This window comes from Oreochromis aureus, linkage group 22, assembly GCF_013358895.1.
Source record: "Oreochromis aureus strain Israel breed Guangdong linkage group 22, ZZ_aureus, whole genome shotgun sequence".
Classification (NCBI taxonomy): Eukaryota; Metazoa; Chordata; class Actinopteri; order Cichliformes; family Cichlidae; genus Oreochromis; species Oreochromis aureus.
In genome coordinates this window covers 27120085-27143085 of record NC_052962.1, presented here as the reverse complement: position 1 = coordinate 27143085, position 23001 = coordinate 27120085, and the positions used below count along the sequence as shown (strand labels likewise).

Sequence of the window (23001 nt, the reverse complement as noted above, 5' to 3'; positions counted from 1 at the left end):
AGGCTACATACAGCTCAGTTTGGTCTCATGAGGGCTGGACCAGTAAATCTATTGTCCAATAACCTTTAAAAACAGCACCTCCAAACCTCTTTCTTTTAGAATATATCAATTTGAGTAGACGCTGCTGAAAGCATTCACATTTAATGAACTATTGATTTATGAATCAATCAGCCTGAACTGCCTCAAGAAAAATAGTATGACTCAGTTTTTTTGTTGACACTATAAAGAAATGCTGATGTAAAAAGAAAGCTGTGAGCTCGGCTCTTTGAGCTACAGACTTTGTTCAGTTCATTCAAACTGTGTGACCTGTGGAATCGATATAAAAAATAATGAATTCTGTCATTAATTTATTTATATCAGTGATGAAACGATGTTGAGCATCACTTTGTAGCTGATGGTTAGTCGATAGTGTGTTTCAGGCTCTGGTTGCCTAGGTAACCTCATCCTGAGCGACTGGGCCTCAGCGGTTTAAGCAGGCTGTCTACACATCAGAAGGTTGGTGGTTCAATCCCTGGCACCCTGTGCTCTGTATGCTGGCCAACACCCTGAAACCCAAACCAGAGTGTGCATGTGAACTGCATGAGCTAACCTGGCCTTCATCCTACCTCTGTCTTAGGGGCAGGGTGACGAGCCCAGTCATTCGAGAGAGGATCAGAGTATTGATGCTACTCCTCCACAGTAAAAGGGGACAGTTCAGGTGGTTTTGACACCTGACTAGGATGTTTTCTGGGTGTCTCTCTTGGAGGAGGTGTTGAACCTCGGTGTTCCCCTGGATAAGTCGGAGGAAGTGGCTGGGGAGAGGGAGGGCTGGGCTTCTCTGTTCAGGCTGTCAGACTGATGACCTGTCCACCTGTTCCCTCCCTCTCGCTCTAAGGTAGATGGGAGAGGCTCCAGCCCCCCCACGACCCTGTTAAGGACAAAGTCAAAGGTAAGATGATTTGTTCATGCAGTTCCTGACATTAAAGATATGAAACAACTTAAAGATAAAAAGGACAAGCTGTGTGCCGTGCCTCACCTGTGCATCCTTATTTATAGCCTCCCCTGTCCTCTGCATTTTAGGAACTGAGACATCCTTCAATACATGCACTGAGAGTGATTGAGATTGTGCTGGCAGGAGGAGACACAGACGCACAGATATAAGAAAACTCCGGAAAATCTGGATGATCTTTGTACAGTTTCCAAAAAAATCCCAACCTGTCACATATTTTGCAACGATTTATCAAAAGCTTGTATTTATGTGCTGTGCCAGGTGACGCGCTGTAATAATACATCGATGCATCAATTTCAGTGTGATTTAAGGTCAGTTAAGAGCATAAACATCATTGTTTCTGCTCCCGAGTTTACCAAACATCCATCAAACACTCATAAATACCACAGCTACATTCCCTGGCCTCTTATGAAACACTTCCTGCCTCCGTAGCGGCCGCTGACTTCTTATCAGCTCGCCTCAGCCTCTTTCTCTGATTGGTTGTTGCGGCTGATGAGTGGAAACCAAAGCCGCAGTCACAGGCTCTGTTCTCAGCCATTAAAGAATAAAATAACAAAAAACAAGGTGATAACAACTCGAGACCTTTGTCCTTTTGAGCCCACAAGAATGCTGACTAAATTCCATCACAGTTATTCACAGCCCGCCTCCTCCTCCTCCTCGTCCCTGCAGAATTAAAAATACATTACACTCAGCAGCAACGTGTGTGTGCAGTGGGCTGGATATGCAACCCAAAAAAAGGGAAAGAAAACCTTGTTCAAGCCAAGGAGGAAAGCAGATCACACGGCTGGAACAGCAACCAAATGTCAAATCAGATATGAGAATGAGCAATTGTGTGTTGGAGTCACGGCCACAATCAAAATGTTTCAGGAGGCGCTGCCCCCGCCGTTACAATGAGGAGGCATCACGTACCGGAGGCTTTTTTTGGGTATCATACCAGCAAATGAAAACAGCCAACTTCCTCGAGTCCGCGCGGAGACAAAACATGACTTTACCTTCTCTAAAAATGGTTGCTGCGGGAGGGCACGTACAGCAGAGCCAGGGAACGCCGGGAGACGAGCATCGGGTGGAGGCGACGGGCCAGAAGACACAATGGCGTTCACAAAGGACAAACAGTGATTGCACAGGAAGACATTTTTACATTTACAGTCTAATAATTAGCCCAACTAAATGTACCTGCATGTAAACATAGAAGACAGATTTCACAGAATACGAGCAATCAGCAAACATGCAGCACGTCTACTGCCAACAATCACAACAACAGATAAGTCATACAATGTAAAAAATAATGAGAGTTTAAATATATAACAGAGGCTCAAACCTGCAGTGCCAGCATGTGCGATAACTGTTCAGTAAAGTGCACCATATTCATGTGTTAAGTGCTTTTAGTGGTCAGCAAAACTAGAAAAATGCTGTGTTTGGTCATATTAAACAGATTTGAAATAATGAGGCGAGCACACGGGCAAGTAATCCCTATAAGAGCAAAGCTTCAGACAGTTTTTCTGATCTTGGCTCTTCATGATGTCAGTGAGAGCAGATACCCTTAATAAAGATTACTTTGAACTTCAAAAGGAGCTGAAAAGCTGAAACAGTTTGTTGCAGACAAAGGATGAAGTGAGATGTTGGACCAAGGGCGAGTTCTGAGACAAATGAGGATTATTAGTCCATGCTACTCATATGGAAGTAATCCAAGAATAAAATCAGGGAGCTGGTCTGATTTAAAGAGTAATTTTTGATCCTTGTATATGTAAAAAAGGGAAATATTTCTTAAATTTGACTGTAAATTAAGTAAATCCAATAAAACTGTTAAAGAAAACTACAACTTTTATCACTTTTAGGCACAGTAACCATCGTTACTGATCTTAAAAACTGGCTTGAATCCAAACAACTAAATTTTACAGCCTTTAAAAAGCCCATAAAGTCAGGTCCATTAAGTATTTGGACAATAATATGGTCTTTATATGCTGATATGCTTATTTTGGCTTCTCGGCCGAATGATGGCCTCCCGCTCTTGGACCTCATACTGAATGCACTTAGAACAACACTTGGAATTAACTCCAAAGCTTTTATCTGGTTAGTTTCATGGCCAGCCTCACCTGGGCACAAAACTGCCTGTTGTCCGTTACTTTTGAACTTCTGAAAACGTCGGACTGTGGACAAAAATGACTGCAATTCTTCTACAGTTCACTTTTGTTAAACCCCTTGAATTAAAGCTGAAAGTCTGCACTTCAGTCACATCTTGACTGTTTGATTTAAAATCCACTGAGGCGGTGCTCAAAAGAAAAAAAGTGCCACCGCTCAAATACTTCTGGACCCGACTGTTCATCTCCATCAAAAGTATCCAAAAGACTAAAGTTTTTTCTGCTGAATCTACACTTTAAAAATCTTCCACTCACTTTCTAACCACACACAGTATAAAAGAGAGACGCAGCCACCATAATGTAACTCACTAGCTGGCGAAAGCCTGCTTTGAAGGACTGCTCACTTGTTAATGATCCTCCTTTCTCACTCAGTGACCATTAATTTACTAAATTAACTTCATTTTTTATTCAGTATGACCTGAAATTATTGACTGAGCCCACAGGAAAGAGTTTCAATGAGGTCACAGAACCAGAGAGCAGAGGGCCGCTTTCCCCGCAGACTCTTCCACACCCAGCAGAGTCGCCCCCTGCTGGCCATCAGTTTACCCAAAGAAGGCGTAGGTTTCCTGGCTATTATGAATACATATAACGGGGTTGCAGTTAAGACAAATCACACTGATGATGTAGAGGTCTCAAAAACTGATGCATTAAATATGATACACATGTCATCACATTATCACACTCCTCCTGTTTGTGCTGTGAGACGAAGCAGATTGATGAAAAGCAAAAACAACACTCCTGAGCTTTTTATGCTGCAAAAGATTTTTATTTCAACCGCCTGCTGAGTATGTACAGGAGAACAGTTTGTACATAAATAGGCAATAGTTATAAATATCAGCAGTTTGGCTGGTACAAAATTAAAAAAGAAGATATTGTACATTATCTACAGGAGAAGTGCCACTTTGGGTTTTATGTACAGCTTTGTCTCTGGGTGGATTGTCCATGTTAGTCCATTCACATGTTACCTGAGCTGCGTTGCACATGCAGCCACAGCGGCGGGTACACAGTATGTATCCGGGGTTGGGAAGGGATTTGTGGCATTTGGGCAACAGCAGACTTGAGGTGGTGGCTGTGGTGGTACGAACGGTGGGTGCAGCAGCTTCTATCATAAGCCTATTGAAAGAGACAGGATTATTGAGCTGGGTGTCTCTCTGCAGCGTGATGGTGTTACTTTTTTTTAAAAGTCTAGAGGGGATTATTAGTTGCTGGGTGTCTCCTTTAGATATTACAGCGCACACTCACGGTCACACGGCTCAATCACAGAACCTGGAGCGGAAAAACACACACATAGATCCGTCATGACCAGTAATGGCACGGGGTGCGAATGCTATTCAGCGGTTAGTTTGTTTATGAAGCACACTGCGGCTATGTACAGCTCTGGATATGCAGATCTGACAGCATCGAGTCCATTCTTGCAGTTTTAATCGGCACATAAAAAATAAAATCACTTTATGTAAAGACAGTAAAACTGCTGTCACTTCCAAGTAGGTCCTCACACCCCTTTCCGACCCTTTAAACACCCCCGACCACCAGCACAATGAAAGAAAACACATGGAAATCCGTTTATTCTTCTCACAAGCACGACCGCGCAGACCGACACCGAACACGGCGACAACGATGCTCATCAGTCTCCTGTGAGCCGCATACGAACACGCACAAAGTGCCCGCAGAAACAGATTTCACTGCTATGACAGCAGGTGAGTCACGATTGGTCCCTGAAAGCTGAGCTTACACATTCAAACGGGCGGTGCAGACCACGTGCAGAGCAACCCAGTGATACAGGGAGAAAACAATCAGGGGGAGGGGCTTCAGGTGACTCCTCGTTTACCTTTTTTTTTTTTGTTCAATATTTCCAAACCCCACAATCATCTCACAGGCATTCAGGCTCCTGCTGCTACTTCATTCCAGTGCAATATCGCCCTCCTGTGTGCTGAGCTGGTAGTGAAGGTAAACTGTGTTACATCATTACATAATTTACCTTCAGAGCCACAAAACCTCAAAAAAATAAAATAAATAAAATCACACCATCTGAACAGCACAAGCATCTTTTTGAATGTGCAAATGTGCCTAAAAAGTACATAAAACCACTAACTCTTTATGTTGACGTCAATAAGATGAGAAAATGGGATGAGTAAAGCTAGACTGTGAGTGATACTTTGGCATTTCGACCTCCTGGGTGAAGTTTTGAGCAAAGTTGAACCTTCTTCGGCACCGCCTGTGTCTGGCGTCTAAATACAGTAACTTCGAGCACATTCTTCACATTATTTCCTTTTTTTTCCAAAACATCACCATCATCATCATCATCAGTGTCTGCGTGTGTATAGCATCGGGTCAAAGCACACTGATCTAAAACAAGGCAGATTAAAGTCAGTGCAACGTGCAAAGTTAAACTTAAGGAGCATGGGTTCATAAACAAAACAATAAAGAAAAAAGTCGGCATAGAAAAAAAGAAGAAGAAGAAAATAAATCAGAGCAGCAGAATCTGTGACCTTCTCCGGGGAGGGAGGGATGGCTTTCCACGGGGAGTTTATACTGAAGCAGTGCAGACATAAGCAGCACTAAGGTGAGCCGAGGAGGCTCCAGAAAATCTGCACCTGCAGGACTCACAGACTCACTCGGAGTGATTTCTCTGGGAATATGCTGACTCCCAAGCAGCAAAGTGACCCTTTTCAATGCTGACGCACCTTTACTCCTCTTACCCTGAATAAGGAAGAATTAAACTATAAAGAGCCAAACCAAACCACTCCCCATTACAGACGCCTCCTCCGGGCCGTCCTCCTGTTTTGTTCAACAAACCATTTATTCGCCTTCTTGCTAAAAGTTTTGATGATGCCCCTCTGATGTCTGTACTGTGAATATGAAGCTGAGGATGTTTTCAGTCAACAGGATGCCAATCAGGTGTATTTATTTAAACAAAGGGGATCTATCAAACACGTTAGCGCAGAGGTAGGGAACTCCAGGCCTCGAGAGCCGGTGTCCTGCAGGTTTTAGATGTGTCCTTGATCCGATACAGCTGATTTAAGTGGCTAAATGACCTCCTCAACGTGTGCTGAAGTTCTCCAGAGGCCTGGTAATGAACTAATCATTTGATTCAGGTGTGTTGACCCAGGGTGACATCTAAAACCTGCAGGACACCGGCTCTCGAGGCCTGGAGTTCCCTACCCCTGCGCTAGAGGGACGTTAGAGGGTAAAAATGTAAGAGGGGTGTCAAGGTTTGAGCCTGGCCCGCTGCCTCTCAGCAGGAAGGTGTGCGTGACCTGAACCTCAAAGAAGGATCAAAGAAGAATAAAGGTCATGTGTTGAAAGTAAAATCCCTGACCGAAGTAAGACCTGAAGCGAGGCGTTCACACAATGAAACGCGCCGCTATCTCAGAGTCTGAACACTGCTGTACGGAGGAATGGGCTAAAAACTCCTCCGAGTCGATGTGTAGGACTGATCGATGATTACAGGAACGCTTAGCTGCCTTTACTGCTGCTCATGGGTGTAAAACCTGCATACTGACAGCACAGGTACACCTACTTTTGCCTCTCACACACAGGAAATACTGGATGGTCAAATTTCTTTTCTCTAATCTGGTTCTTTTCCTACTTTTCGAATGAAAATCAGTTGAAAATATTTTCATTATTACAGCAAATTCCTGCAACTTGACCAACATCATTAAAATGTTATATTGTTTAACAGAGATAAATCAGATGCAGGTAGATTACTTCACTGTCTCCCGGCTCCACCTTTGTTTACAGTAAAGACATCAGAGTGACATCGATCTCATCCTCTCTCTCTGTCTGTGGAAGAAAGCCAATAAACACACTCCCCAAACTACTCCTCCGACTCCGCTCAGAGTTCTTGTTGGCACGCTTTAAAATCGATCATCATATGCTGGTTTTCCTCTGCCTCTTCGCCAACATTTACAAAGTGCAAAAATTCAAAGCTTCTTCCTGCTCGTGAGTCGGACGCTGCGGCTTTCGAGCCATCTCGGGAGAAGGAGCGAGAAGCTGTATGCAGGCCTAGAGGCGCGGCGGCGGTTTAATACTGATGAAGGTGTTTTACTGCTGATGAACACTGCTGTTCTTTTGTTTGTTTGCCGAACTTTTGTTCCGATCGCCAAAGGAGATCATCAGCTCACGATTACAGGTCGCTGTTTAAAAAATAGATTTTTTTTTTCCTCCTCCCTCAAAAGTTCAACAGAAAGCCTTTGAGTCAGTCGGCCACCAAGGCTTGCTGTTTTCACAGAGAAGGCTTTTGGCACGAAGAAGTGGCGTAACTCTGGAAACTCAGAAACATGGCTTTCAGGTCCAGAAGCTGAGGGCGAGCCTCCGCCCGGCGCTGCTCTCTGACACGATGCCGACCTTCCTGCACTGATTCACAGTGCAGAGACGCTGGGGGGCGTTCTGCCCTGGATCTGGCCCTCAAAGGTCCAGAGGACTTGTGCCTCATCTCCTTCCATAAAAGCAGGCCTAAAGTCTCTGCCCGGCTCGGTTTGCCCGCTCTGCTCCCGTGTCGGTGTCTGCCTTTCACCCCGTCGTGGGTTTTCTTCACAGCGTGGCCAGGATCCGCGAGAAGGATATGACGACGGAGAGGGTGGTCTGGCCCACGCCCAGCACCAGCGCCTCCAGCGGTGCCATGCCTTTCCCCGCCACGCGGTAAACGCCCGCCACGGCCGCGCCTGAGGGAGGAAAAAAAATTAAAAAGTCAATGTTAATACAAGGCCAGGCAAACAGAAAGACAAGCACACAGCTGTCTGCCACCATTAAACCCAACTCAACATCCACAGTCAGGGGATCAGCGGACAAACATGTCCCTCCTGATCTCGCCCTTCCATCAATAATGGAGGAGCGTTCGTGCGCGCCTTCTCGCAGCCACACTCCGAGCGGACTCGCTGCTCTTCCTGCAGCAGTTCTCGCTACACGCTGTCCGTCTGGTCGTGATTGAGACAAACAGCAGGAGAGGACGTTTCTCTAATCCCGGCACCAAAGCCGAGTGAGCTATTTTTAAACTGCTGGACTCGAAGGCCGAGAAAATCTACACAAAGTTTATCAGTTAAAGCTACCAGCAGCGCTCCAGCAAATCCTCCCTTCATCAAGGTTATCATATTCACCGTGTGCTTTTAAAGAAAACTACCCGCCCTCAAAATCCACCAAATCAATCCTTCTTTTAGGCAGGTAGCCTGACTAAGACTCGTGTGTACAAAAATGTAGACAGAGATATTACACATGCTCACAAATGAAGAGAAGCACGTGCCACTTTTTTAAATATCCAAATGAAACCAGAGAGTTCAGCTTCATAGCGTTTCATAGCTCGTTAGGCAGCAGTATTTAAGTATTTAAATTCACAGTGAATCAGATCGCTATATTAAAAAGTCCTCTGACTGGATTCCAAGTACTGAGTTTAAATGTATTAAGGGAGCAGACGTAATTGAGTAACTTTTGATGCACAGCCTAATAAATGAACATCACGAACTGGTGCTCTCTGCTAACTGCTAACGAGGAACATCCCACTTCATCTGTATAAGTGAAGCATCAGGACAGAGTTACCTGTAAGAAGCAGTGCACTGTGATACTGAAGACACCTCGAGGTGGAGGGGGAAGCACGCACACAGATTATATCAGATAAAACTGTAGACTGTGTTTTTAGTGTAATACGTTACAAAGTGATCACATTACATTTTTCAGTAACAGTAATGTAACAGGTTACAGTGCTATACTTAGCAATTAGATTAGAGTTATATCATGTTGTTACATGCGTTACAAAAGGCTCTTCAGTAATGTGCACGTCAGGCGGATAGAAAGAATCCATGATGTGTGCAGAAGGAAAACCAGTGTTTCTAAAGTAGAATCACAGTGGCTTTAAAGTTAGACTGTTTCTCATGTTTGCTTTGTGTTTGTATTAAAAACTAAAAGACAAATTGCACGTGTGTCCTGATTAAAAAGAGAAAGAGATTGGTTTCTGTGTGAAAATCTTCAGCTTTTAGTATCAACAGGGGTTTAGCGTTCAGGTCTTAAACATCAGTCTGGCACTGGAAGGTGCTCAGACCCATTGGCTGCAAAACAAGCCCAAATGATCACCCCTCCTCCACTGTGCATAACAATAAAATGTATTTGTGCTGCTGATATTATGCACTCTGCATTATTACAAACATCTCCGATTTGGACTCATTTGTCTAAACGACAATGTGCCAGAAGTCTTGTGGTTTGCTTAGATGTAACAAACGAAGCTGTGCCATCATCATCATCACCTTCCAAACACAACATAAACTTAAACATGTAACATGTCAACTGAGGCCCGTAGACTCTAAACTGTAGCTCAAACATACATCTGTTTTAAACAGTGGCAAACAGTTTCGGGTTTTTTGGTCAAATTTCCAGCATTCAATGATTCAAATCAGAGTCTTGGACATTTAATGTTATAGAAAAGGACTTTAAAACAACTATTAAAGGCTGACATTTCCTCTGTGCTGCATGACCTTTCTTTTACTTCTATACACACAAACACACACACACTCTGATTTTGTGCCGGGCTCGCGTACACATGGCTGGTGACACAGTCAATAGTCTAGCTCTCTCTGATTGCTACACATTAATAATAAAGCGGCTTTTCTATTTTGGGGGCGCCAGCTCACATCTGTGACGGTGAGTGAGTCATCCACAGAGCCCTACACTACGATAGACGCAGGTCTATTTACACACCCTGAGCTCACACTCTGATACAGTGAGGGGAAGGTAAAGGCAAACAAACAAGGCTTGGATATCAGCTGCACCTGCAGTGTTTAAAAAAAATAATAAAGTGAATATATTTGTGTTTAAAAATATGATTAGCTGGCAGATATATCACATTTTTAAACTACACACTATCTGATTACTCCTGTTTAATATGATCAGATAAGACCAGTTCTACAGTTTTCTTAAGGTAAATAGTTCAATAGCTTAACTTTCATTTCAGGCAATGCAGGGACATAAAAATTGGGTCCTGATGCAGAATCTGCCTTCAGAAGATTAAAGTCAGAAAGTTGAAACAAGCTTTTGCCCATAAATTCTATATCCTACAGATCCCCTTTTAAGGTAGTCCAAAATATTGGATACAAAATAGCCTAGTCCTAGCTCAAGATATTATAGCACATATGTTATAACTATATTCAGTCTTATTGAAAACAATGTGCCAGTTATTGATATTCTTATTAAAACGAGCAGACAGCGTGAATAGATTTCTTCACTGTTTTGATTCACAGTAGAAAATAAATGATTAATTCCTGATTTCTGCCTTTTTAGAGTCTTATAGGGTATTTTTTTAATTCACAGTCACCACAGATGTCATGATGTATTATAGATAACTATCTGCACCACTCTACTGTGTTATATTAAGTGTTAACAAAGAGAGATGAACTAGATGGCCTCAGACTAATTACCCCTGGTCTTCAAGGATCCGCTGCCCCTCATTTCTAATGCAGACTTGCAGGTATCATCATTAGTGCTGAAATGTGACCCATGGACTCTGCAGGGAATGTGACCTGAGGTACACCGGGACTAATGGATCAGTCACACCAGAGTAAAAATAGGACAGCACCTTTTTTGCGACTAGAAAAAGGAAAAGAAAAATGTTTTTGCTCTGAGGGAGTAGTTGCAGTGACCAACAGCTCCTGCTCTGAGGACGCATGCTTACTTCCCAACACTTTCAATCGACTGACTGCACCCCATCTAATCACAGACCGACTTCATCTTATTGCCGTTTCATCGCTGTCTTGACACATCAGATTGTCAGCTGCATTCATTTTGGTTGTGTTCGATTCTCCAACCACTGTTTTCCCTACTGTGACTGTAACAGCCTGTTGCTATTTGACAGTTGGTCTCAAACCACCCAAACCTTAACACATTCACTTGGATGTAATGATGTTGCTCTTAGACTTGACTAAAGGAACTGACTGTTAACTTAAAGTGGGGTGGTGTCAAGAAACTGTGTTTTGTTTGTTTTTTTCCACATTTGTTCTGAGGTTACTGCAGATACCTGATGAACAGCAACATGTAGAAAATCTGTATATGCAGCTAAAAGTCTGCTGCAAGCAAATGACTAAACACCAACATTTAAATCGTTTGAGCATTTGGAACAAAAAAACGTAACACGCCAGACTTCTGCAAGCAGCTCAAAGGCCAGGTGGGAGTGTAATTTGTTAACTTTATACTACCATGTCACAGCTCATCCCCATACCACCCCAAGCACGCCCAATCTCAGCTGATCTTGGCCAGGGTGGGTCTGGTTAGTACTTGGATGGGGGCTGCCTAGCTGCGGGGGGCAGTAACTGTAGCCCAGGAGGAAGCAAAGAGGGGAAAGATACTGAACAAAAGTTGCTCTCTGATACGTTCATCAGGGTATGAATCGGAAAAGGCTTGATCTATAAAGAACCAGTCCATTTACCATACAGCCCTTTTTCTACATTCACCCATTCTTCCAGAATTATACAGCCCTTCGTATTTATTCCACGCCTTTAAAATGGACATGAAACACTACATCGATAAAGACTACTTTACACCACAGAGCCCTACTCTTAAAAAGTGTCACAAACTAACACTGCCTGTGACGCTGGATTTAAGAAGTGTTTAAAGTTACAGAACATGTTTAGCACCGTCTTGTGCCAGTACAGAACATTACATCACTGGGGTGGTTGGTTGGACCACTGACTGCTTAAGAGACAGAGAGTGAACGTGGAGAGTATATCCTTGATTTCTTAACATAAAACATTGTTACAGTCAGGTGAAGATTAGTTAGAGATCTAACACTCACTGGCGTGAATTTAAAAAAATGTACAAAATGTACCTTTAAATGTTGTTGTTGTTTGGAATATCTTTAAAGTCAGTGTTTAGCTCATTTGTGTGTGTGTGTGTGTGTGTGTGTGTGTGTGTGTGTGTGTGTGTGTGTGTGTGTGTGTTGTTTGTTTCTGGTTGGTATTTTTGGGTGCAAACTCTTCCTGCCAGCGACAACAGTCCAGCCAATCTCAAAAATGTTAAATTAAATGAACCCTTATCGTGCCGACACGTTGAAGTTTCCTGCGCTACATAAACAAACAGGCAGGTAAACACAGAAGCAGATTAGTATAAAAATCTTCCCCCTCCATGTCTCTCTGTCAGCTTCTGTTTTCTTCTAGTTGACATGAGTTAACACACGGTCGCCTCACCCAGCGCTCGCTCTGCCTTCCTGTCACCTCCCATCGTCTTCTGGGTGCTGAACGCCACAGTCTGAGGTCGCTCTAAAAATAAACCGTCAGCAAGAAAACAAAAGGGGAAGTAAATGGACTTACTAGTGATGACGCCTCCGGAGAGCGAGGCCAGGAAACCCACGCTGACCAGCACCAGGGTGATGAGGCGTCCCCGCTTGTGGCGCTGCAGCATGACTAACATGAGCAGCCCCACCGCCCCGTGGACGAAGAGCGAGGAGAAGAGACACCACAGGAAGACCCAGTACCACATCTCTGCAGGGAGAGAGCCAACAACACAGATCAGATACAGCCTGAAAGCACAGGACTTACCGCTTACATTAAAGGTGCTTTTTGTAATCTCTCTACGTAGAATTTAACTAAAGCTTTCACCACCAGGGGGCAGTGTGCTGAAATGTTTTCTCCTCTAAATGCTTTTTTCTTTTACTTGCTGAATTAAGGTTGCACTGACCTCCTGCACCATCTATTATATTATAGTATTATATAAAAGTACAGCCCAGCCTTAGAAGTTCAATATCAGGTAACATCTCTCGAGCACACATAGTTGCTCCGGATATAGTATAAGTATAGCACATAGTCGTATAAGTATATATTACAGTACAGTATGATATAATGTCTCCATTTTAAAATCAGTCAGCTGGAACATTAAAGTAACAACAATCCCATATTCTAATATATATGATTTTAACAGAGTGCTTTCATTTCTGATGAAGCGTGAAATTAAATATCGAGCAGCTTTCATTTACAAAATGAATTATGAATTGTTTACCAGAGAAAAACATCCCAAAACAGATTGGTCCAGCTTTTAATGTTTTCACACATTTCTGACCATTTCACAGACTATACAGGTCCTTCTCAAAAAATTAGCATATTGTGATAAAGTTCATTATTTTCTGCAATGTACTGATAAACATTAGACTTTCATATATTTTAGATTCATTACACACAACTGAAGTAGTTCAAGCCTTTCATCGTTTTAATATTGATGATTTTGGCATACATAACTCATGAAAACCCCAAATTCCTATCTCAAAAAATTAGCATATTACATCCGACCAATAAAAGAAAAGTGTTTTTAATACAAAAAAAGTCAACCTTCAAATAATTATGTTCAGTTATGCACTCAATACTTGGTCGGGAATCCTTTTGCAGAAATGACTGCTTCAATGCGGCGTGGCATGGAGGCAATCAGCCTGTGGCACTGCTGAGGTGTTATGGAGGCCCAGGATGCTTCGATAGCAGCCTTAATCTCATCCAGAGTGTTGGGTCTTGCGTCTCTCAACTTTCTCTTCACAATATCCCACAGATTCTCTGTGGGGTTCAGGTCAGGAGAGTTGGCAGGGCAATTGAGCACAGTAACACCATGGTCAGTAAACCATTTACCAGTGGTTTTGGCACTGTGAGCAGGTGCCAGGTCGTGCTGTAAAATGAAATCTTCATCTCCATAAAGCTTTTCAGCAGATGGAAGCATGAAGTGCTCCAAAATCTCCTGATAGCTAGCTGCATTGACCCTGCCCTTGATAAAACACAGTGGACCAACACCGGCAGCTGACATGGCACCCCAGACCATCACTGACTGTGGGTACTTGACACTGGACTTCAGGCATTTTGGCATTTCCTCTCCCAGTCTTCCTCCAGACTCTGGCACCTTGATTTCCGAATGACATGCAAAAGTTGCTTTCATCCGAAAAAAGTACTTTGGACCACTGAGCAACAGTCCAGTGCTGCTTCTCTGTAGCCCAGGTCAGGCGCTTCTGCCGCTGTTTCTGGTTCAAAAGTGGCTTGACCTGGGGAATGCGGCACCTGTAGCCCATTTCCTGCACACGCCTGTACACGGTGACTCTGGATGTTTCTACTCCAGACTCAGTCCACTGCTTCCGCAGGTCCCCCAAGGTCTGGAATCGGTCCTGCTCCACAATCTTCCTCAGGGTCCGGTCACCTCTTCTCGTTGTGCAGCGTTTTCTGCCACACGTTTTCCTTCCCACAGACTTCCCACTGAGGTGCCTTGATACAGCACTCTGGACAGCAGTCAGGTCGGCAGTCTTACCCATGATTGCGGTTTTGAGTAATGAACCAGGCTGGGAGATTTTATAAGCCTCAGGAATCTTTTGCAGGTGTTTAGAGTTAATTTGTTGATTCAGATGTTTAGGTTAATAGCTCGTTTAGAGAACCTTTTCATGATATGCTAATTTTTTGAGATAGGAATTTGGGGTTTTCATGAGTTATGTATGCCAAAATCATCAATATTAAAACAATGAAAGGCTTGAACTACTTCAGTTGTGTGTAATGAATCTAAAATATATGAAAGTCTAATGTTTATCAGTACATTGCAGAAAATAATGAACTTTATCACAATATGCTAATTTTTTGAGAAGGACCTGTATATAAAAGTCGCCTCCTGCTGGTCTGTAAACAGAAAGCACGTTTAAGGCTTCACTTTCCTTTTTTTTATACTTTTACAATGCTTTTTCTTGTGTTGGAGCACTTTAACACGGTTGTATTGGTACTTCTGAATATTCCTTCCACCATAATGGAGCACAAACACAGATGGATGACCTCGACACCCACCGAGGACCAAATGTCAGTGAAATCTGCCTTCGGTGGATAAATCTGTAATGGTCATAAAAAAAACTCCGGCCAAAATAACATTTGAATTCTTAGTCAGAGGGAGATCTGTTGCACTTCTTGATAAATTACAAGCTTGATTTAATCTAATTAAGTTTTAAAGCAGTGATCATGTCCATCCTTGATGTACAATGATTTGATTTTACATCACAATGATCACAACAATGATACTAGGAAACTGTGATTTAAGCCCTTGTGATTCATTTTGCTTCCTTTATTTTAGTGAAATATTACCTCTGCTGCATTTACATATAAAGGTCAGCTTTGGTTTGCATAACGTCGATTACACGTGAAACTTGAAACAGGACTTAAAGACAACAGATTTGTAACAGAAAACCTGCTTTATAGATAAAAGGTGCTTATTTACTACTGCAACCTGAACACAGACAGAAGCAGGGTTTTAGTGGGATATCTGTACATCAGCTGCTTTAATTTTTTTAAACCATCTCAATAAACTTGATCCCAGCTTTCAGCAACAACCTCGGGTCATAAAAAAAATATACAGTCAATAAATAAACAGCAAATATACAATAAAAATCAACAAATAAAACTAATTAAATAAGGCCGTATTTGCATCAGGCTATCCTGCTCATCTAGACCTGAAAGAAAACAAGAATAAGCAGGTGTTTTAAAATGATTGAGCTCTATGTGGGAAGTTTGGTTGTTCCAAAAGTTAGGAGCTGCCACTAAAAAGACTTTGTAGCCTTCGCTTTTAAGCCTGGACTGGACTATCTGGTCAGAGGCTCCAAAAGTTCTGTTAAGTAAGGTGGCACCAAACCAATAAGACTCTTAAAAACAAGTAAATTTTAAACTGGATCCTGATGGACAGGAAGTCAGTGTAAGATGGCCAGAAAAGGTGTGATCACCATGTTTCTTTCCTGTCAAAAGGCGAGCTGCTGCATTTTCTACAGCCTGCAGACAACGAAGTAACGACTGATCAGAGCCGACGTATAAAGAGCTACGAAAGTCTGAGAGAGGTAATAAAAGCGTGAATTACTGTCTCAGAGTCATGCAGTGGTGGGAGGCAGGCCTTCACCTTACTGAGCCGCATTAGTTATACGAAGCTCGTCTGAACAAAAGAGCTTCATGCAAACAAACGCCGACAATAAGTGATCCCGAGGGGGAAGACGCAACTTATAATATGGCGTCCTAGTCTTGAAAAATTCACATTTACTGCTTATAAAGAGTGCTTCCAAGATGAAACACTGCAGCTCGGCTGAGATGCAGAGCTACAGCCGCTGCTGCACGTCTGTGAGGCGAGGGGAGGATTTCAATCTACAGCAGCCACCGTCTAAGTCAAGCCTCATCAAGGAGGCAGCCGACCGTGGCGATGGACCCGTGGTGGAGATGTATAAAACCGCTCAGAGCGACATTTCAGACAGCGAGCCCGACATGAAGCGGTAAATGGAAAATCTCGTCTGAAACAATAGCGTACGGCCGCCTTTTGTGAACATCCTGACTGGAGATAAACTAAAAAAAAAAAAAAATGTAATCGTAGAAACAAAAACGTCTGCAAACTAAAAATGCTGATAATTCCTAAAATGCCAGCAAAAATCATCTAATTAGCTTCCACCAAACACGACTGTTATCTCCCAGAAAACACATAATGCACCCTGCAGGGTCCAGACTGTGCTGCCGTTATAACGGACTCCACTGAAAATGAGAACAGTAAACAGCATTTAAAATCACACTCTTCCTCCTCCTCCTCCTCGTTCTCCCTGTCTTTCTGTGGCACAGGCCAGCTTTGTCTAAAAAGGCTCCGGCTTCATCGCACTTTGCCAGCGAGGGGCCTTTGGTTGAACCGCTGGCACCGTGGGAGCCAGAAGGAGCCAGCTGGCCGTGAGATAACCACAGAAGAAAAGACACCAAGTGAGAAAGGATGACCCAGCCGAAGCATGGCAATGCTGTCTGTGCGTGTGGGCTGGATGCAAACAGGAAACGTGACAGTATTTTGCAGTGTAAACATCAGAACACCCAATTCTATTACCAAGTATTTCTCAGAGCTCTTTAGCATATCCATTTAACCGAGCTCCTCCACAGTCCACTGAGTGCCTACATCTACTTATTGATCCAGCAGGCGAGCGTCAGGCCAGGCGGAGAGAGACGTGACAGCGCAGTAACACAATGGTTTTTTGTCTTAAATGACTGAGCACGCAGATCACGCTGCAGTGTATCCACTGCTGTCTTTCTGCAAGCATCCAGCAGCAGAGGAGAGAAGGATATCTGTGATGGGACCCAAGACATAAGAGAGACACACATACAGGAAGTACAGGGAGAGAGAGAGCGCCGCTTAACTGTAACCCCCGACACGAAAGCTGATCAGGATTCAGCATCGTGTAGAGAGAGCCGGCCTTTAATGCAGGCTGGAAAAGATGAAACTCAAAGATCCTGGAGGAGGTTATGCAATGCTAACATCATCGCACACAGACTGTGATATCGCCCACTCGGCCAAAAGAACTACAGACATCCACAGGTTAAACAGACAATCATAAACACCATTAGTTTATGTGTAGTTAAGGGAATGAGTTGGTTAGCAGAAGTCTGAGCATTTTCCTGATATTTTCAGGCATTTGATGAAGAAAAATGCAGAGTTCAACGTAATTATTGGTGAATGGCAGGTAAGCTGATTGGCTAGCAGCTGGTCTGTTTCCACCGTGAGGCAAACTGGATGAAACGAACTCTCGCTAACGTGCAGTTCTGTTCTTTCAGTTAGCAATGTCACAATAAAATCAAAGCCTGCTGAGACGGTTTAAATCTGAAGTGCTTCATAATAATTACAATAAATAACCAGCCGCAAATGCCAGAAGTTTCTCCTCTAAACTTCAGGGTTAGCTTCAAAATGTAAGGGTTCAGGGTTCAGTGAGATCAACTTCGCCAAAAATTCCACAAATGGAGAGGACAGCTGGGATAATCTGTGTTTCTACTTACTAACAAAATAATCTGTGTAGTCTTCCACCATCACTGATGGATGGAGCCTGACCCGGACACCTACTGAGGACCAAATGTCAGCGTGATCTCTCTTCTGTAACAGTAACCTGTCATGCTGGTCAGAATAATATTTAATAGCATAGTTGGAGACAATCTGTTGCATTTCTTGATGAATTACAAGCTTGATTTAGAGAGAAAATGGGTCGGGTGAAATGTTCAGTGGAGACACGAGGCTCGTTATTTATCTCAGCCGACTAAAATTATCCATGGCAGCTAATTTTTTTTTGCGTTACAGCAGATGCTGGAAGGTGAGGTGCACATTTAGTTTCAGGGGACAGCAGGCAGCGCAGGTGGTCACGGCTCTGAAGAAGCACCTATGGGGTGAGAAATGAGTGCAGCTAAAGTGCTGTGTCATGTTCAGAGATAGGAGCGAACACAGGCTAAAACACAGTGAGAGCACAGTATTAACTTCTGCTAATCCGCAACTACAGGCCGAGGTCTTTGTCAGCACGGCGGCTTTAGAGCTCGCCTGTCAACAGGACAGAATTTTTAAAAAGCAGGGGCTCGTGTATTTGGTGCCTCATAAGAGGTTAGAGTACACAAGCGGCTGCAGAACATGAACTATTCCCAGTGTCGAAGCCGCAGCTTCTCGAAGCAGAAGGCTGCCGAGTTCACCTCTCAGGAGGACGAACGATGGATTTGTCCAAACGTGGAGAGAGGGAGAGCAAGCCTGACACATCTGGCAGTGACTCTGTCCCGTGATGCAGAACAAGAAGAGGATTATGCCAATATTGATTCCATTTCGGATGATGCTTTTTCTTTTTTGGAGGACCGAGCTACCATGACGTGATGCGATGTAACGTAAAGTTATCAGGTAACAATATAGTAAACTTGGTTAGCAAGCAGTATCGTTAAACTGTACACATGCACCACATAGAAAAGCATACCTGCTAATTAGTGCAAAGTAACAGACCAATAAGATAATGCCATTGCAAATGCTCCAAAAGGCACCAACAGCACAAACATGGCAGTGGAGGTGAGGCCCAGTAGCCTGTGATCAAATCCAAGTGCTTTGGGAACCTCTGTCACTCAAAGCGACCACGATCTTCACTTCAGCGTCCAGATACATAAATTTATTTAAAAAAAGAAAGAAAGAAAAGAACATAACTGTGTTGATAGTTATGATGTGGGAAAACATCCACTGAGGCTATAAAGATGCTTTTAATGCTTTACAGTTTATTTTAACACAGGAGTCTATGGGGATTGACTTGTTTTAGGAGAAAGCCTCAAGTGGCCACTGGAGGAACTGCAGCTTTTGCCACTTCAGCATTGGTGCAATGCTTTTAAATCCTGAAGGTTGCTGCTTGGCATTCACATAAAGTTTTAACTCCTAATATAGCTGCATGTGGCCATACATAGACTCAATGCTTTTATCTGAACCTTCTGTTTAGTTCTCTGCCAACTCCTGACAGAAATATCTGGACCTTTAACCGAGCAGCCAAGTTGTGCTTTCTGTTTTTGTGTGTATGTTTTACAGCTTCACCTGAGCTCTTTTTGCTTTTGTGTGCTTGTTTGCAAAAAGATAAAGGCTAAAACAAACAGCTCAACACCAGACATGCTGAGCTTAAAAGCTGCAGATTAGGGCATGTGCAGAGTGAACACAACTGATTAGCTTTCCACAAAGAACAGCCACACAACATGTTACTGTGTGAGATAATAAAATGACTTTTTAGCAATCTGATCATCGCGCAATCACAGCAGGCAAACAATTAAAACTAAGAAAGCCTTTTGACATTATTATCATGAACTGATAATACAGGATTTCTGCAAGTCTATTGCAAGTTCATTAACCCGCTGGGTGTCAATTAACCACCCCCAAAGTAGGCTAATGCATTGAAATCTTTTCATTTTCTAAGACCAAAGCTGGGGGGAAAAAAGAGAAAAAACTACAAAGAAAGGATTAAAGCACAAAATAAACACAATGTTATATGATTTTACCTGCTCAACTGATATTCATACACTTATTTACTCTAATCAAGACAGGCTAAAGTACTCACTGCTGTAATAAATGAGGTTAAATACATTTCAGTGCCCTCCAGCTGGTAAATATCTATGCATATGCAATACTTTATGATGGCGTCTCTCTGCTCTTCCTCCTCTCTCCTCATGAGCTGCACATGAGCAGTTCTGCTGTTCTGCCTGTGTCACCACACAATTAGCAATCGGCAGATTAACAGCACCTGATGCATGCTGGATTAAAAACTGGATATTTAACTGCATTCGAATGGAAAAAGAACAGCCCAAATTTCTAAAGTTACACACTTGTGTGTAAAAGACACTTCCTTAAATGCACATAGATATCCAACCGTCTGAGATAAATGAGTGAAAAGAATAGTGTGTTTTTATCTACTGTAAATCATCAAAGTGAGTCAATTTCTAAGTAGCTGTTCACATGTAAATATGTTCTTTTCATTGGTTTTCTGAAGTGAAACTGCCTGCTGCGCACGCCTCATAAACAGGAAGCACTCCCCAGGGGCACAGATAAAAGTTCATCTATGCGTTCAGGGCTCCCCAACTGTCCCCCCTGACCTTCTTTAATGTCTCAGGAGGTCGTTTTTCACCTGTGCGCTGAACGGTGGGGTTTGGGGGGGGTCAGGTGGCAGATTTGTGAAGAGTATTCTGTAAAGCCCCGGGGCGTTAACTCCTCACAGCTCTCTTCTCGCCGCTGCAGCTCAGATACCACAAACTTCTACATTGCACTGAAACTTCCTGCTGAGTCAGCGTGATCAACTGCGCCTTTTTTTTCCTTCCATCCCTGCATGATGTGTTTCTCAACACAGGATGTCAGCTGCATATTAGACAACCGGTCTGTGCCAAGTCAGCCATGACTACACGTCCGGCTCCTCACTTTGCAGAGTGAAATGAAAGAATTTCTACAATCTTGTGTTTGTGCAACACACACGGTCCCCCGTCCACTTCCTCAAAAGAAAAAAAAAAAAACAAAAGAAAAGTGATGACAATGCTTTGAACAGCTGGCAAGTAATAATAATTCTTGCTGAGGAATTCTTGCTGAGGAAGTTCATTCTGCTTGGAAAGAAGAGATAAAATGCCCACACATTGCTTTTTTGGTGCCCCATGATCTGTTTTTGTGTCATAGGAACTTTCATGCATTTCTACCACTTTTCTTAAACCTCCTTACAAATAAAAAAGGAGGAAGAAAGTCATCTTATAAGCATTTTGTTTTGGTACAAAGCACATAATTGTTGACAGCAGCTCAATCATCTGTATCAACAAGTGACAGTTCAGCCATCAGCCCACAGAGATGCCCTAATCTCGTATTTACAGCTGCATATTACCTTCAATATCAAAGCAGACATCCTCTGGCTCAACTGCATTCAAATAAAACAGGGATTTTAACTCAGCCTCCCTACTTCTAGAGTCAGGACCATCCCAGACAGCATCCCTGTCCGCTCAGAGGACCCTCCCTCTAATTGCCCCTTTACTGAAAGACAAAGGAGGGGGAGGAGGCCACATTTACTACGCATTCACGAAGCAGAAAGATTAATTAGCCGAATGTTGTCATTATTTTTCCTGACGGACTCTGCACGCCTGAATAGAGGAGTGAGATTTTGTTTTGTTTTGTTGATGTTGCGGTTCAGGCCCAGCATCACCAATAAAACACACCAGTTTGCAGAGATGGGGAGGTGGGATGGAAAGGTGGCACACAGATGCCCCCTATGCATGACAGCAGCCATGCCCTTCCTGCTGGCTCCAAGAAAAATGACCACATATATTTGAATGATATTTATATATATATATATTCAGCTTTGAAAAGGAAGCTGCACATGCTGCTGGTGGTGATGACTTTTTCACTGAACACATTTAATTAAAAAAAAAAAAAAAATGAAGCAGCAGAATAGCGGCACCTTTCATTCCGCATACCTGTGAAGTGGTGCAGCGCCGAGCCTTGCACCCAAAGGCTCAGCACTTGCTGCACCGACAGATTAAGAGAATAATCCTTGTCCGTTGTCATGTTTCCGCCGCCGCCGCCGCCGCCCGGGTTCGCACCCCTCTTTATCGTATAGCTGTACTTGGCTTTAAACGAAGGCATGGATGAGGAAACCGGGGTGGCATTTGGATATGAGGCGGCTCTCCCCGGCGCGGCTCGCCTCTACCGGTGCCTCTGCTTCGGCTTGACGTCCGTCTCCGCTCCGGGAAAGGAAGGGCCGATGGCTGGTCGGTTCATCCTCGGTGGTGGTGTCGGTGGCGGCTGTACGGAGGCCATGACGAGGATGGCAGCGGGAGCTCGGGCAGAGAAACGCACGGTCGGCTCGTCCTACATCAGCTAGCCCTGCTACATAACCCTTAAAGGGCCAGCGGTCCTTTTCTTGCGAGGGGTTCACGGTGACACATCCCCGCGCTCGTGAAGCCGCTTTATGAATGAGGAACAAAGGACAGCACGGTGGCGTGTGCGCAGAAAGCGTGCGTAGTGGCGATGGCGGCTCGGGGCAACTGGGGGGGGGACGCTGTAACGTAATTACGACGCACTGTGACTAATATTAGGATACTAATAAAATACTAATTATAACAACAGCAATATTTTGACAAGAGCTAACTAAAAATAACATTTTAGAAGCTGTAGAAAGATTTAATGTTTTTATTTTTATTTTTTACGTTATACAGTATTTGCCAGCAGGAAGCGAAAGAGTGGTTGCTAGGCAACGCAATAACGTTAGCTCTCGAACGAATAACCAAATCAATGCTAATGCTAAAGACTACTTTAACAGAGAATATATAAATAAATACCATATATACTAAATAGTATTATTAGTTGATTTATTAATGTTTATTTTATTTCAACTGTTGTGATATTAAAATTAAGTCTACATTAAAATTAAATGACCTTAGAAGCAGCGTTGGTCATGACGTCAGCTGGAAGGTGGCGCTTATTGGTCACCCCGAAACACCTGATATAAAAAAGTAATATGACAGGATGAATGTAAGCAAAGGAATAGAGGGTATTAGTGGCAGGGTTATCTATGAAGAAAGAACCCCTAAATGCTTAAATCTGATTTAGAGCTTTAACTTAGATGGAATAAAATATTCAGAAAACTGTGTGGTG

At 43.2% G+C, this 23001-nt stretch overlaps 1 protein-coding gene across 5 annotated transcripts; it reads right to left on the bottom strand.

Annotated features, from left to right (window-relative positions):
* Nucleotides 1-778: 778 nt before the first annotated feature.
* Nucleotides 779-22534, bottom strand: tmem170b (transmembrane protein 170B). 5 transcript variants are annotated; one of them, XM_039606092.1, is made up of 4 exons: nt 21822-22534; nt 12411-12581; nt 1016-1107; nt 779-907 (listed from the first exon to the last, which is right to left on the bottom strand). In XM_039606092.1, exons 1-4 carry the CDS (start codon nt 21988-21990, stop codon nt 830-832), a joined length of 510 nt encoding a protein of 169 aa, XP_039462026.1. In that variant the 5' UTR covers nt 21991-22534; the 3' UTR covers nt 779-829. The 5 variants fall into 5 exon arrangements, 3 of the variants coding, with proteins under 3 accessions (XP_039462026.1, XP_039462027.1, XP_031612659.2); XR_004200463.2 differs by lacking the exons at nt 779-907; nt 1016-1107 and adding exons at nt 3879-4392; nt 6835-7790 and having other exon boundaries at nt 21822-22526; XR_005610014.1 differs by lacking the exons at nt 779-907; nt 1016-1107 and adding exons at nt 3879-4239; nt 6835-7790 and having other exon boundaries at nt 21822-22526.
* Between the last annotated feature and the right edge of the window lie 467 nt (nt 22535-23001).